At 35.0% G+C, this 14,268-nt stretch overlaps 1 protein-coding gene across 4 annotated transcripts in view; it reads right to left on the reverse strand.

Annotated features, from left to right (window-relative positions):
• The window catches only part of PIK3C3 (phosphatidylinositol 3-kinase catalytic subunit type 3), a 159,844-nt gene that overhangs the window by 17,972 nt on the left and 127,604 nt on the right, over window positions 1-14,268 (reverse strand). For all 4 annotated transcript variants that reach the window (XR_001917180.1, XM_005696968.3, XM_005696969.3 and 1 more), the window contains one exon: window positions 13,617-13,691. Coding sequence is in view for 3 of the 4 variants with exons in the window: in XM_005696968.3 (XP_005697025.1) it covers window positions 13,617-13,691 (75 nt within the window). In the remaining variant the exon portion in view is untranslated. The remainder of the gene's footprint in view (window positions 1-13,616; window positions 13,692-14,268) is intronic.

Genomic DNA, 14,268 nt, shown 5'->3' on the forward strand with positions numbered 1-14,268 from the left:
ACATTACTTCAGTTGAAACTATACTTAAAATCCCAGGGTAATATTTTAAAATTAAAAATATTACTTTTAAATGTCCAAAATCAAAAACGGCTAAAGCTTGGACAACTGTCAAGAGTCTTAGTAGAAATTAGTATACTGTAGCAAATTTCTTATGCCAAAGGAGGATCATTTCTTTAAGTATTCTTGAGATAAGTCCTTCCTTTTAACTTATCACTATTCTCCCGACCTTCAAATACATCTACCAAATTTCAAACTATATTGTTAGCTTTATTTGAACCATTTACAATTAACTGGGTCACTTACTAGCTACAGACTAGGAAACCAAGCATAGTATTCATCTCTGCCAAGGGCTGAACACACTATAGTGCCCATGAAGAGAAACCCTTGAACAGTCATCTAAACTCATAGGTCAGATATTTAAGAATGTCACTGATGATTCACTTTGGATAATGATTCACCACTGAATTCATAAACCATCTTTAATTTACAAGTAGGTCTAAGTAGGCACATTAAAAAACTAAAAGTAACCTCTCGGATTCTACAATCTAAGTACCACTAAGGCAGGGATTTAGGCCTGTTTTCCCAATCTCAGAATAGTTTCTAGCATTTAGAAAGCACTCAGTGTTGAATGAAGACACTAATTCATTTAAAAAGCCAACCAAAAACTTCCCTAGTGCAATGTGCCCCCTTTTATTTATCCTATAATGCATTCTGACCTATTTTATGTGAAAACCTTTCTGCCATCATGTATTTGGGAAGGTTAGATTTCTTTCCCTCAATGGCACAAGCCAAAAACTTTCCTTCTTGAGATGCATTGTATTGAATTTTCACATACTTCAGCCATCTTGAAAAATATTTTTAGATAGTGATTCTATCCAGTTAAAATGTTAAGCTTACCCTTCTGTCTATGCCTTTCTCTGAGCATTGTCACTATTATCTGTGAACTTTATACACAGTATCAACCCTGTCATTAGATCACTGTTCGAAACAAAGATGGGCACAGAACTGACTCCAGTTGTGGTAACAAACTCTCAGGAAGCAGTGATCCCCTGGCAGGCCTCCCAGTCAGGAGTATAAAGGCCCTTTAGTAAAACACTTCATATCGCCCTTGATCATGTTCATGACCCTGATAAAGTTACTTACTTAACCTTTCTAAGCCTTACCTTCTAGCCTACAAAACAGGTTAATACTGATAATTATCTCCTGGCAGAATGAAAAGAGATAACATAGCTAATACTTAACACAGTACTTGGTACACAGTCATCACTCTAGATTTTAAATACTGAATTTTGTTCAAAAATAAATATCAATATATTAATTAAATATTAAAGAGATAAGCAATCTTATTCTCTGCAATACTTTCAGGCATCTTTCTTACAAAGAAAAGCTAAATAATAAATTAAACTAGAATATAACATTATTCTAGTTTATTAGTTTAATAGTAAATACTACTACTAATAATAAACAAATAATAGTTTAATAATACCTTAAACTAAACAATACATTAAACTCCGAAAGTGAGAAAGAACTTCAAAACTGCCAACACAAGGTAATAAAAAAGTTAAAATTTTAGGCAATAATAATATTTAATTTAAGTGAAGTTCAAGATAGATACTAGCACTATTTTCCCACAATAGTAAAGAAAACTATACTGCATATTATTTGGAATTGACAGAAGCTATACTAAATATGGGACATGGGAGTTCATATACAAAGAGAAAAAACAGCTTAAAAATGAATGCTCATAGTGACAACTAACCAGACACTTAAACATTATCATACCATGGCTATAGAAAAAGTAGTCATTGAGCAGGAAGGAGAAATTATCCTCTATTTTCCTAGGTTCTATGGCTGGACTAAGAGTTATATTGATATGAGACACATTAAGAGGAGAAAAACAAACCAAAGGGGCTTCCCAGGTGGCTCAGCGTAAAGAATTTGCCTGCCAATGCCTAGGAGACACAAAGATATGGGTTCAATCCCCGGGTCAGGAAGATGTCCTGGGGTATAAAATACCCTGCTTCAGTATCCTTGCTTGGAAAATATCGTGGAGAGAGGAGCCTGGTGGGCTACAGTTCATGGAGTCACAAAGAGTCAGATATCACTGAGCGCATGCACGCACACACACACATACACATGTACATACATGAAAGAGATCCAGAAAAACCAAGTAACTCCCCAAAATGGATGAAACCCTCACCCTAAATACCATCTTCAGCTAAAGACAAAGGAGGATGTTGGGGTAGGGTTGACACTTCAGATGTGAGGAAGGCATGGAAATGGAAAAGCAAATGTTAGGAAAACAAATGTTTGGTAGGCCTTGCAGAGACAACAGGACACAGCTGCTGCTGCTGCTGCTAAGTCACTTCAGTCGTGTCCAACTCTGTGCGACCCCATAGACGGCACAGAGTCCGGGAGCCTCACCTCTCACACCTGACTATTCTTTGCAGATATTTCTGCTGAATGGTCTATTCTTGGCATAGCACTGTATCTAAACTTTTCAGGGAGTTAGGGGTAAGGTCAAATGTGCTTCCAGGGGCTTTTAGGAATTGACGGTTTTCAGCCTGAAATGCCAGAAACATTTTGGGGTGGCAAGTCTCGTTTCTCTCTGCTATCATTAATGTAACTATTGCACTGAAAATCAGTTTTTCCATTTATCAAAATTATCTCATTACTTTTCTTAAAAAGATATACCAGGCTTAAAATATTCTGTTAAAATCAGAAGGCTGGTTAAAGTCTTATAGGGGAGGCACAACTTTCCACTCAAAAATACGTTTTTGGCATAAAGATTAGTTTTGAGCTGAAACCAGTCAAATCTCAAAAGGAAGAAACTTCGACCTTCCCCAAAGCTGCCTAAAAAAATGTTAGTTAAAGGATCTATTCCAGGAAGGAACCTATTCACCATAGATTAATCACAGTATGAATTATGTGCCTAGACAGGGAGGTACCTGGAGAAGTTTGCTTGTTAAAAATTTCTCTTTATGTCCCATTCATTGTCTCTGTGTGGCATCAGCAAATATTTATTTACCAGACATTATCCTGGAATTCCCACTTATTATCTACTTTGTTAGACAAATCCCATTCTACCCTTCACAAGATAAAGAAATGAGAAGCTTACAATATCACAGGTACAGATAATCCTTTCTTAGTTTTATTTAATCATTTAAATAATGTCTTGTTATCTATATAATTCTGACTGAAACCTACCACTTGAGTAGAGAGCTTATCTTAAGAACCTCTGATTCAAAACTGCTTCCTTTAATAAATCATGTATCAAATGGTATCAACCATCACATGGAGTTTATTTAATGGGCTCAATGCTTTTAATAGGAAACTTAGTCCCACTTTTCTTCATTTCGTAACAGGTGTTACTGGAATTCCAATGTCAGCTTGCATCACTGCCTGCAAATGAAGAGTATACTTCTATCCTTCTTGTAAGAAAATTCTCAAAGGGCAAAATTAATAATTATAAGGCATAAAAGATTCAATATCTAACTATGAAACTATTACTATGCATTGCAAGTTCAAAGAGGAATATATTTTGAAAAAAGGCTATCAATGTTTTAAGAAAATTCATCTTCATAAAAAAAGAATGCTTTTTAAAGTTAATATCTGTAAATTTAAATTTTAGGAGATTTTAAAATGCACTTCATGAAATTTAAGAAAATATTTAAAAAATTCAGGGAGTGTGTCTTATTCAAATCTCTGATGTTAAATAGTCAAGGGGCAAAGTGTACATAAAACAAATTTAATGTTCACTTTAACTACCTTATTTTGTCCCTGACTGGAAGTATAAAGAGAATAAGAGGTGTTAATTAAATTTTCCTGTTATTTGCATTTCTAATTCTTTGCGACCACATGGACCGAAGCCCGCCAAGCTTCTCAGTCCATGGAATTCTCCAGCCAAGAATACTGGAGTGGATTGCCATTTCCTTCTCCAGGGGATCTTCCTGACATAGCGACTGAACCCGGGTCTCTTGATATGCAGGCAGATTCTTTACCATCTGAGCCACTAGGGAAGTCTATTTGCATTAGTGACATGGAAGTAGTTTTTAAATTATAGGTGAAGACAATTTTTAGTGTAGAGTTTCTCTTAATTTTCTTTTTGTCTATTTAATAATTAAATGGAACCAATCTCAAAACTGTACTTATTGTTTTTTTATACCTCTGCTTATTCTCTCTACTGGAATCTCTCATGTTCTATGTTTCATCAATGGACATATCATCTGGACAGAAAGTCAGTAAGGATAGAGCCTTAAATGAAACATCAGATGAGACCAACTTAATTGATATTTAATTGATATTTAAAGAGCATTCCATCCAAGAGCATAATATACATTCTTCTCAAGTGCACATGGAACATTGTCTAGGATTGACCATGGTCCGGGCAACAAGGCGAGCCTTGATAAAATGAAGGAAACTGAAATCTTAACACCTTTTCCAATCACAATGCTATGAGATTAGAAATAAACAACAAGAAAAACAGTGAAGAAATCAAATACCTAGAGACAAATGAAAATGAAAAGCATATCAATTCAAAACCTATAGAATACCACAAAAGCAATTCTAAAAATGTTTATAATGATACCATCTTCCCTCAGGAAACAAGAAATATCTCAAATAAACAACCTAACCTTATACCTAAAGCAACCAGAGAAAGAATAATAAACAGAATCAAAGTTAGCAGAAGGAAAGAAATCATAAAGATCAGAGTAGAAATAAATGAAACAGAGACATCCCCCCACCAAAAAAAAAAAAATTCAAAGATCAATGAAACTAAAATCTGGTTCTTTGAAAAGATAAACAAAATTGATAAACCTTTAGCCAAAGGATCATAAGAGACTCTTACAAACAACTGTAAGAGCAACAAGTATGCAACAACATGTATGGCAAGTGGACAATCTGGAAAAAAATGGACAAATTTTTAGAAAGGGACATTCTCCCAAGACTGAAAAAGGAAGAAATAGAAAATATGAAGAGACCAATCACTGCACTGAAATTGAAACTGTGATTTAAAAACTCCCAACAAACAAAAGTCCAGGACCTGATGACTTTACAGGCAAATTCCAAGAAGAGCTAACAATAATCCTTCTGAAACTGTTCAAAAAAATTGCAGAGGAAAGAAAACTATCAAACTCATTCTATGAGTCCATTATCCCCTTGACACAAAAACCAAAGATATCACAAAAAAAGGAAAATCACAGCGCAAAATCACTGATGAACACAGGTGCAGAAATCCTCAACAAAATACTAGGAATCTGAATCCAACAATACATTAAAAGAATCAAACACCATGTACAGTGGGATTTAACCCAAGGAGTCAAGGATTTTTCACTATCCGCAAATCAGTGTGATAAACCACATCAAAAAATTGAAGGAAAAAAACACATGATCATTTCAAAAGATGCAGGAAAAGGTTTTGACAAAACTCAGCAACTATTTATGATAAAAGTTCTCCAGAAACTGAGCATGGAGTGTACATACCTCAACATAATAAAGACCATATACAACAAATCTATAGCTAACATCATACTCAACAGGGAAAAGCTGAAAACATTTTCTCTAAGATCAGGACCAAGATAAGGATATCCACTTTCTCTGCTTTTATTCAACATAATTTTGGGTATCCTAGCCACAGCAATCAGAGAACAAGAAATAAAAGGAATCCAAATTGGAAAGAAAAACAGTCACTGTTTGCAGATGACATGATATTATACACAGAAAATCCTAAAGTGAAAGTGAAATCGCTCAGTCGTGCCTGACTCTTTGCGACCCCATGGATAGTAGCCTGCACCAAGCTCCTCCATCCATGGGATTTTCAAGGCAAGAGTACTGAAGTGGGTTGCAATTTCCTTCTTCAGGGAATCTTCCCAACCCAGGGATTAAACCCAGGTTTCTCACATTGTAGACAGATGCTTTACCATCTGAGAAAATCCTAAAGATCCTACCAAAAGCTACTAGACCTCATCAATGAATTTGGTGAAGATTCAGGATCAAAATTAGAGCAAAAAAATATGCTGCATTTCTATATACTAACAATGAAAGATTAGAAAGAAATTAAAGAAACAACCACATTTAATATTCCATCAAAAAGTATAAAATACCTAGGAATAACCCTATCCAATGAGACAAAACACCTGTACTCTGAAAAGTGTAAGATAATGATGAAAGAAACTGAAGATGACACAAACAGATGGAAAGGTATACCATGTTCTTAGATGGAAGAATCAATATTGCCAAAATGACTATATTACACAAGGCAATCTACAGTGGCATTTTTCACAAAACTAGAAAAAAAATTTTAAATTTGTATGGAGAAACAAAAGACCCTGAAGAGCCAAAGCAACCTTAAGAAAGAAAAACGCAGTTGGAGGAATCAGGCTTCCTGGTTTCAGACTATACTGCAAAGCTACAGTCATCAAAATAGTATGAATCTGGCACAAAAACAGAAATGTAGATCGATGAACAGGATAGAAAACCCAGAAATAAACCCACATATCTGTAGGCAACTTATTTTTGACAAAGGAGTAAGAATATACAATGGAGAAAAGACAGTCTCTTCAATAAATTGGAAAGACTGGACAGCTATGTGTAAAAAAATAGAAAGAAATTAGAACATTCTTTAACAACATACACAAAATGAACTCAAAATGGATTAAAAACCTAAATTTAAGAGCAGACAGTATAAAGCTCATAGAAGAAAACAGGCAAAACACTCTTTGACATAAATCATAGTAATAGAAATCTAATTAAGCTCGAAAGTTTTTGTACAGCAAAATCAGAGAAGACAAAAAGATAATCCATAGAATGGGAGAAAATAGCTGCAAATAATGCAATCAACAATGGATTAGTCTCCAAAACTTACAAATAGCTCATGGGGCTTAATATCATAAAAACCACCCAATCAAAAAATGGGCAAAAGACCTAAATAGACATTTCTCCAGAGAAGACATACAGATGCCAAGAGGCACATGAAAAGTTATTCAACACTGCTGTTTAATAGAGAAATAAAAATAAAAACTATAATGAGATATTGCCTCACACCAGTCAAAAGGGCCACCATCAAAATCCACAGACAATAAATGCCGGAGAGGGTACAGAGAGAAGGGAACCCCTCTATACTGTTGGTAGGAATGTAAATTGGTACAGCCACTATGGAGAACAGTGTGAAGTTTCCTTAAAAAAACAAAAATAGAGCTACATGTGACCCAGAAACCTCATTCCTGGGCATATATCTGGAGAAAAACATGATCTGAAAGGACACATGCACCCTGATGCTCACTGCAGGACTGTTTACAATAGCCAAGACAGGGAAACAACCTAAATGTTTATCAACAGAGATGGATAATAAAGATGTGGTACAGATATACAAAGGAATAATACTCAGCGATTAAAAATAAAATAATGCCATTTGCAGCATCATGGATGGACCTAGAGATTATCATGCTGAGTGAAGTAGGCCAGACAGAGAAAAGAGAAATATCGTATGATACCTTTTACAGAAACAGACTCACAGACTTAGAGAACAAACTTATGGTTATGGGGAAAAAACTGGGGGAAGGGATAGTTGGGGAATTTGGGAAGGGCAGGAACAAACTCCTGTATTTAAAATGGATAACCAACGAGAACTTAACTGTAGAGCACAAGGGACTGTGCTCAATGTTACGTGGCAGCCTGGATGAGAGGGGAGAATGGGGGAGAATGGATACATATATATATGGCTGAGTCCCTTTGCTGTCCACCTGAAACTATCACAACAGTGTGAATTGGCAATACTCCAATATACAATAAAAAGTTTTAAAAACTTAAAAAAAAAAGGATTTTAAAAAGGAAGAAGAATCTTAATTACCATTTCAGATAATTACTCATAGTGTTCTTTGCTATTAAGACAAAGTCTCAGGCCCTATCATATCTAATTCTTTGCTACTAAAACAAATTCTCAGGCCCTACCAGATCTAAGCCTGAGGACCAGCAGTGTGTACTTTAACTGGCTCTCCTGATGATTCTGATACACTCAGAAGCTTGAGGATTTCTGATCTACTTTATGTCAAGGAGTACAACTCTCGGCTTCAGTTAGGTCATTGTGGAGTGGACAGTGGCAAGATGAATCCTCTAAATGATGATTCAGACCAATGGTTATAGTTTCCTTGTGCTGTTCAACTTCACTAGCTTAAAAATCGACACTTTTTCTGGTTATAGGGGTTACTATGAAAATAATTTTTTAATATTTTCATTTATGAAACTTCAAATTTTTTAAAATACACCAAAATGTAATCTCTCCTCAAGTTATTCATTTTGAAGCAAAATAGTGTCTATGCAGCATTAAGGAATACATAATCTGATAAAACTTATATTAAAATATTTACTACCCTAATCTATAGTTTTACTTCGGTTTCAGTGACATGAATTAAGCTTTGTCATATAATAGGTTATCCAAAAGGAAGTAGACTGACTTTTTTCCACAATCTGACTTCAAATTTCTCCAACCAGACTATATATTACCTGAAAAGGCCTGGCTATTTCAGCTTCGGGGTATTTTATTGGACTGCATATTTTTCTCCATTTGCATCCCACACAAATCCAACACGTTCTTAATGACCCCATCTAAATTACTCTTTCTGTGAAGTAATCTCTGTCTCCTCAGGCACAATGAGTATAGCTCTCTATTACTTTTTATTACCTCTATGAGAAGAAACAATGCTCTTCTCAAAGAACCTTTAAAAAAAAAAAGGCAGCTTTAAGGAAACTATTAACATTTTCCTTATGACAGGTTTCAGTAAACAAAAAGACTTACTTCCTGACACTGAATATTTAAGAAACTTTCAAAAGATCAGATTTTAAATAATGTTAAAAAGAAAACTATTCTCATGAAGACAAGTTCTCACTAAACATCTCAAGTAATGATCAATAAAGACTAAAAAAGTTTTTATGGATAAAAAGGGAAGGTCTTATGTGTTTAGTTCTCTTCTGTATATATCAACTGAGAAATACAAATCAAACTGATAAATAATAGTATGTCCACAGTCTATAGTAAAAATAAGTTTTCATAGGATATAGATTTTTCTGTAACCTACAGAAAGATAAAAAATGATATGAAAAAACCTAGTTCATTTATTTCTTTCAAAACATTTATTGGGTGCCTACTATGCACAAAACTTTATTTATATTCCCTTCTCTCATATTCCAGAGAATAAACAAGCACATTAAGAAAATAAGTCTGTAGTTTTAGACTTTACAGTATGCTTAATCCTCCAAACTGAATAACAAGTGCAAACAGCTGAGAAAGCACGACCATTTGAATAGTAACTATGTTCATTCTACTTAATTTTGAATATCATGAATTCACGATATCCTGAAAATATGTCCTAAAAAAATAAAACAAATAATCATATTTATTTTTAAAATAAAATAAATCTTCCCCTGGGTTGGGAAGATCCCCTGGAGAAGGGAAAGGCTACCCACTCCAGTATTCTCAGCTGGAAAATTGGGGTCACAAAGAGTTGGACATGACTGAGCAACTTTCACATTCACTTTCACCTTAAAACAGTGAAAAAGTGAAAGTGAAGTCGCTCAGTGGTGTCCGACTCTTTGCAACCTCATGGACTGTAGCCTACCGGGGTCCTCTGTCCATGGGATTTTTCAGGCAAGAGTACTGAAAGGATAGCATTAAATCATCAATCAAACTTTTTCTTCTAAAAACCTTCCTATATTATTAAAATAATGAGCCTCTCAAAAGAGAATTCAGAGAGCAGTAACTTGAAGGCGTTTGGATTCTGGAGTAGAAAAAAAAAAGTTAGAAATACATTGCTTGTTTCTCTCTAAAATTATAATTCCAGCTGTTATCAATTATGATAACAGCTATATAAGTCAAAAAAGGAATGTATTCTTATTTTCTGGTGGTGAAATAAACAAGACCATAATAGCCCAAAAGGAGTGTTTGTTTACTAGGTACTCAGTACCATACAAAATTCTACCATATTAAATAGTTCACCTCTCACACCAGGAGAAAGATACAGAGAAGATTATTATACATTGAGAAGAGGAGACTGAGACACAGATAGATAACATGCTCAGTCATCCAATGGTGGAAGGACCATTTAAATTCAAAGAATTTGACTTCAGAGCCTGACATATTAACTCCTATAATGACATATTAACCCCTAAAGTCCATGGAGTTGCACATGATAAGTCAAACATGACAGACAACTTTCATTATATATATGATATAGCTTAAATTGTGTGTGTGTGTGTGTGTGTGTGTGTGTGTGTGTATGTGTGTGTTAGTTGCTCAGACACGTCCAACTCTTTGTGATCCCATGGACTGTAGCCCACCAGGCTTCTTTGTCCATGGGATTCTCCAGGCAAGAATACTGGAGAGGGTTGTCATTTCCTTCTCCAGGCGATCTTCCCAACCCAAGGATCGAACCCAGGTCTCCCACATTTCAGGCAGATTCTTTACTGCTTGAGCCGCCAGGGAAGCGCTATTCAAATTATAACATATGTAATTAACATAACTTGAAACTACTTTGAAATATGGACTGTTAGTAAAAAACAACTAGAGACACAAACATTTTAAAATAAATCATTATAAACTTCAGGAAGTTGAGGAATGTATTATACTTCCATTTGTCTTGATATAACTTGTTTTTCCTTACATAATCCAATTTCATTCAATCTAAACCCCAGAACTGAAAATATTTATTTCAGTGAGGAAGATTTAAAATGCTTGGGCTTCCCTGGTAGCTCAGACAGTAAAGCATCTGCCTACAATGTGGGAGACTTGGGTTCGATCCCTGGGTCGGGACGATCCCCTGGAAAAGGAAATGGCACTCCACTCCGGCACTCTTACCTGGAAAATCCCATGGACCGAGGAGCTTGGTAGGCTACAGTCCATGGGGTTGCAAAGAGTTCGGACACAACTGAGCAACTTCATTTTCACTTTCTGTATAATATAAATTGATGAAATAATTAGAGAGATTAAGAAGAAATAACTTAGAGAAATGCTGTTTTAAAAGAAACAGACATGCTTTCTACCCAGCACATTTTAACGTAAGTTTTTATTTTCCAAAAACAAAATTTAGAGCACCCTCTAGTGGAAAACTGGTGACAAGAAGTTAAAAATCTGTTCCTGAAATTTTACAATTCGGTTTCCACAAGTATCTATGCTGCTGCTGCTGCTAAGTTGCTTCAGTCGTGTCTGACTCTGTGCGACCCCATGGACTGTAGCCCATCAGGCTCCTCTGTCCCTGGGATTCTCCAGGCAAGAACACTGGAGTGGGTTGCCATTTCCTTCTCCAATGCATGCATGCATGGTAAGTCACTTCAGTCGTGTCTGACTCTGCGAGACCCCATAGACAGCAGCCCACCAGGCTCCTCTGTCCACAGGATTCTCTAGGCAAGAATACTGGAGTGGGTTGCCATTTCCTTCTCTGCAAGTATCTATGACCTGGGCCAAAAAAGTATATTAGATAGACCTTTCTTTCCAAATCTTAACTCTTAAAGTATCCCCATCAATACACATAGACAAACAAGACAGAACAGTTCTCAAAGTCCAACAGAAAAAGGTATCTTATTTATCTACTTCTAAAAGAAGAGACAGGTAAGATCTGTGAATTGCTAGCACCTACAACACCACCTAAATATTATAGATATATTGCTACTCTATACATTAAAGAATTCCACTGTGGTTATAAAATGAATACAATATAAAAACAAATGTAATTATTTTTGTAGTTTGATTCTGTGGTTAAAAGATTCAACTGAAAAAGAGAGCTAAAAAACAACACAGGCAATTATTTTCTAAATTATTATTTTTTCCAAATATAGCATAACATTTTATAAAAACATACATTACTAAATGAATAAATGTGGCAAGAACCTCCAACCTCCAATTCAATTTGGTTACATTCCTTCAGGCTTTGATTATTAAAGGGACTATATGGCCTTGATACAGACATAGTTCCACATGCAAATTTTACCAGATCATTTTTCACACTAAAGATTTAAAGTTGAATATATGAAATTGCAGATTACATAAATAATACAGTTATTATACTAGCAGTTAGTGAGGCTACACTGGATGTTAAATTCTTGGCATGAAAATTTGGAGAAAGACTAATAGATAATATCATTACCTGAGAGACTATTTTAAGGGTACTTTAAAATCTACTTTCTGTGGAGGGATGAAAAAACTTGGATCATATGACATAGGGAAGAAAAAGCTCTATAGAAGAGAAGAAATATTTATTATTAATTCAACAATAATTTATCAAACATTTTAGCTGAATGTTGTTCAAGGCTCTGGAGGCACAGTGAATGGACAAGGTCCTTGCTCTCAGGCAACTTACATCCTGAATGGAAGAGGATGGATGATGTTAAGAAGTCAATGAGCTCCATGAGAGCTAGGATTTCTGTCTCTTTTGTTTGGTATCCCCTGTACCTAGAACCACACCTAAAATATAGTAGGTGCTTAATAAATACTTGTTGTATTGTATTTGAAGTGATAAGTGCTTCAAAGAAAACAAAACAGAGTAAGTAGAGAGTAATGGAGAGGGGTGGGGTGGCAGGTATACATTATTTCAGACTCAAGAGTTAGAAAAGGCTATTCTAAAAAGATGCCATTCAAACTTAAGCTTAGTAACCAAAGTTTTGCAGAGATCTGACAGAAGAGCTTCCCAGGAAGAACAAAACAAGAGCACTGGCTCAAGACAGGAGTGATTTCACATTCAGACATTCAAACCGGTTGGGCAAGCCACAACGCCTACATTAAAGAGTTCATATTTTAATCAAACAGTCTGGGCAAAAGATACTGGTGGTTTCAAATGGGGTCGAAGCAGTGGAAATGAAGAGAGGGGTTAACTTCCTTATCCATTTTAGTGAGCAGTAGATAACAATCTGATAATATATGTTCGATATATGAAATGAAGCCAATAGTGGAATTAAAAATAACTCTCAACTCTGAGGCTTAAACAAATGAGTAGATGATGTTCCTATTTGTTAAGATGGGAAAATCAAGCAAGGAACAGTTTATTAGGCAAGTAGTGGAAGAAGAAAATAACTTTTACAACTAGCTGTATATTTAGGATTTCAAGTAAATAGCTAGCAATATCGACTGAAATAGAGAAAGTTTGGAAGTTGTTTGCACAGAGAAGGTGTTTAAAGCATCGGGCCAAGGAGTTAATAGGAAGAAGGAGGATGAGAACAGTTATTCCAAAAACCTCCAAGGGGAAAAGGTAAAGAATTAAATATGGAGATTAATGTGATTTCAGTGTTGACTGATACTGTGACTTATTGGTGTTGTTTGATAAGAGAAAGAATATTTAAACACTCTAAAACTAGAGCTGTACAGTAATAAACTGGACTACTTGCAGACAATAAGGGCTTTCTACTAGAGGAGGCATTTCAAGAAGTAAAGGCTATATAATCATCTGCAGGATTTCTACTATAGAAATTCTTAAAAGTATAGGCATTTCCTTTATATGTTCTTAAAAGTATCATATAGGGATTTCTAAGACTATAATTTATATTCACTTAGGCAACTTATTTTATTACGAAGTAGATTCCACAGCAAAAATCACTGGCATATAAAATGTGTATCTTCTACTAGCCATTATTACCTGTTTTTGTCAGCAAAAGGTTATCCAGGTGCCTGTCTCCTACTCCAAGAATATATGTAATCACGCAATATCCAGCTGCAATAACAGGTCAAAAACAAAAAGCAAAAGAATTGTGAAAAATACATGCAAACCAGGTTACACATACAACTGAATACAAAGGCAGTTTGAGCTACTTTAACTTTAAACTGATTACTACTCTTTTCGATTTCTTACCTAAATTTTCAAAGAAGATACCACTTTGAAACTCAAATTATTATTTCCATCAGAAAAAATATCGTGCAAAATTCTGTCAAATTGTTAAAAAGTCACTTTAACCAAAGTTAAGTGAGATTGTAGAAACCTTAATTATAACACGTGTCTATCATTTCTCACTTCAAACTGGGTATATGTTAAGAATGACAGTGAAAAAAGGGTCGTGGAAACATACATAATAAAGTCAATCATACCACAACCATCTTATCTACACAACGACAAAAGTAAATGTAAAATTAAAACAAATTTTAGAGAAATAATCTTGAAGTGCCAGCAGACAGAACAATGAATGAATTCACTTGAGTTGTAAAAACAAGTATGAAGTTCATAGCATAATCCTCTAAATTACGAAAAATTACATAAGCAGGACCAGTCATTGTCTCATTTTTTTCTTTCTCAT

The sequence above is a fragment of the Capra hircus genome, chromosome 24 (assembly GCF_001704415.2).
Source record: "Capra hircus breed San Clemente chromosome 24, ASM170441v1, whole genome shotgun sequence".
In the NCBI taxonomy this organism is placed as follows: Eukaryota; Metazoa; Chordata; class Mammalia; order Artiodactyla; family Bovidae; genus Capra; species Capra hircus.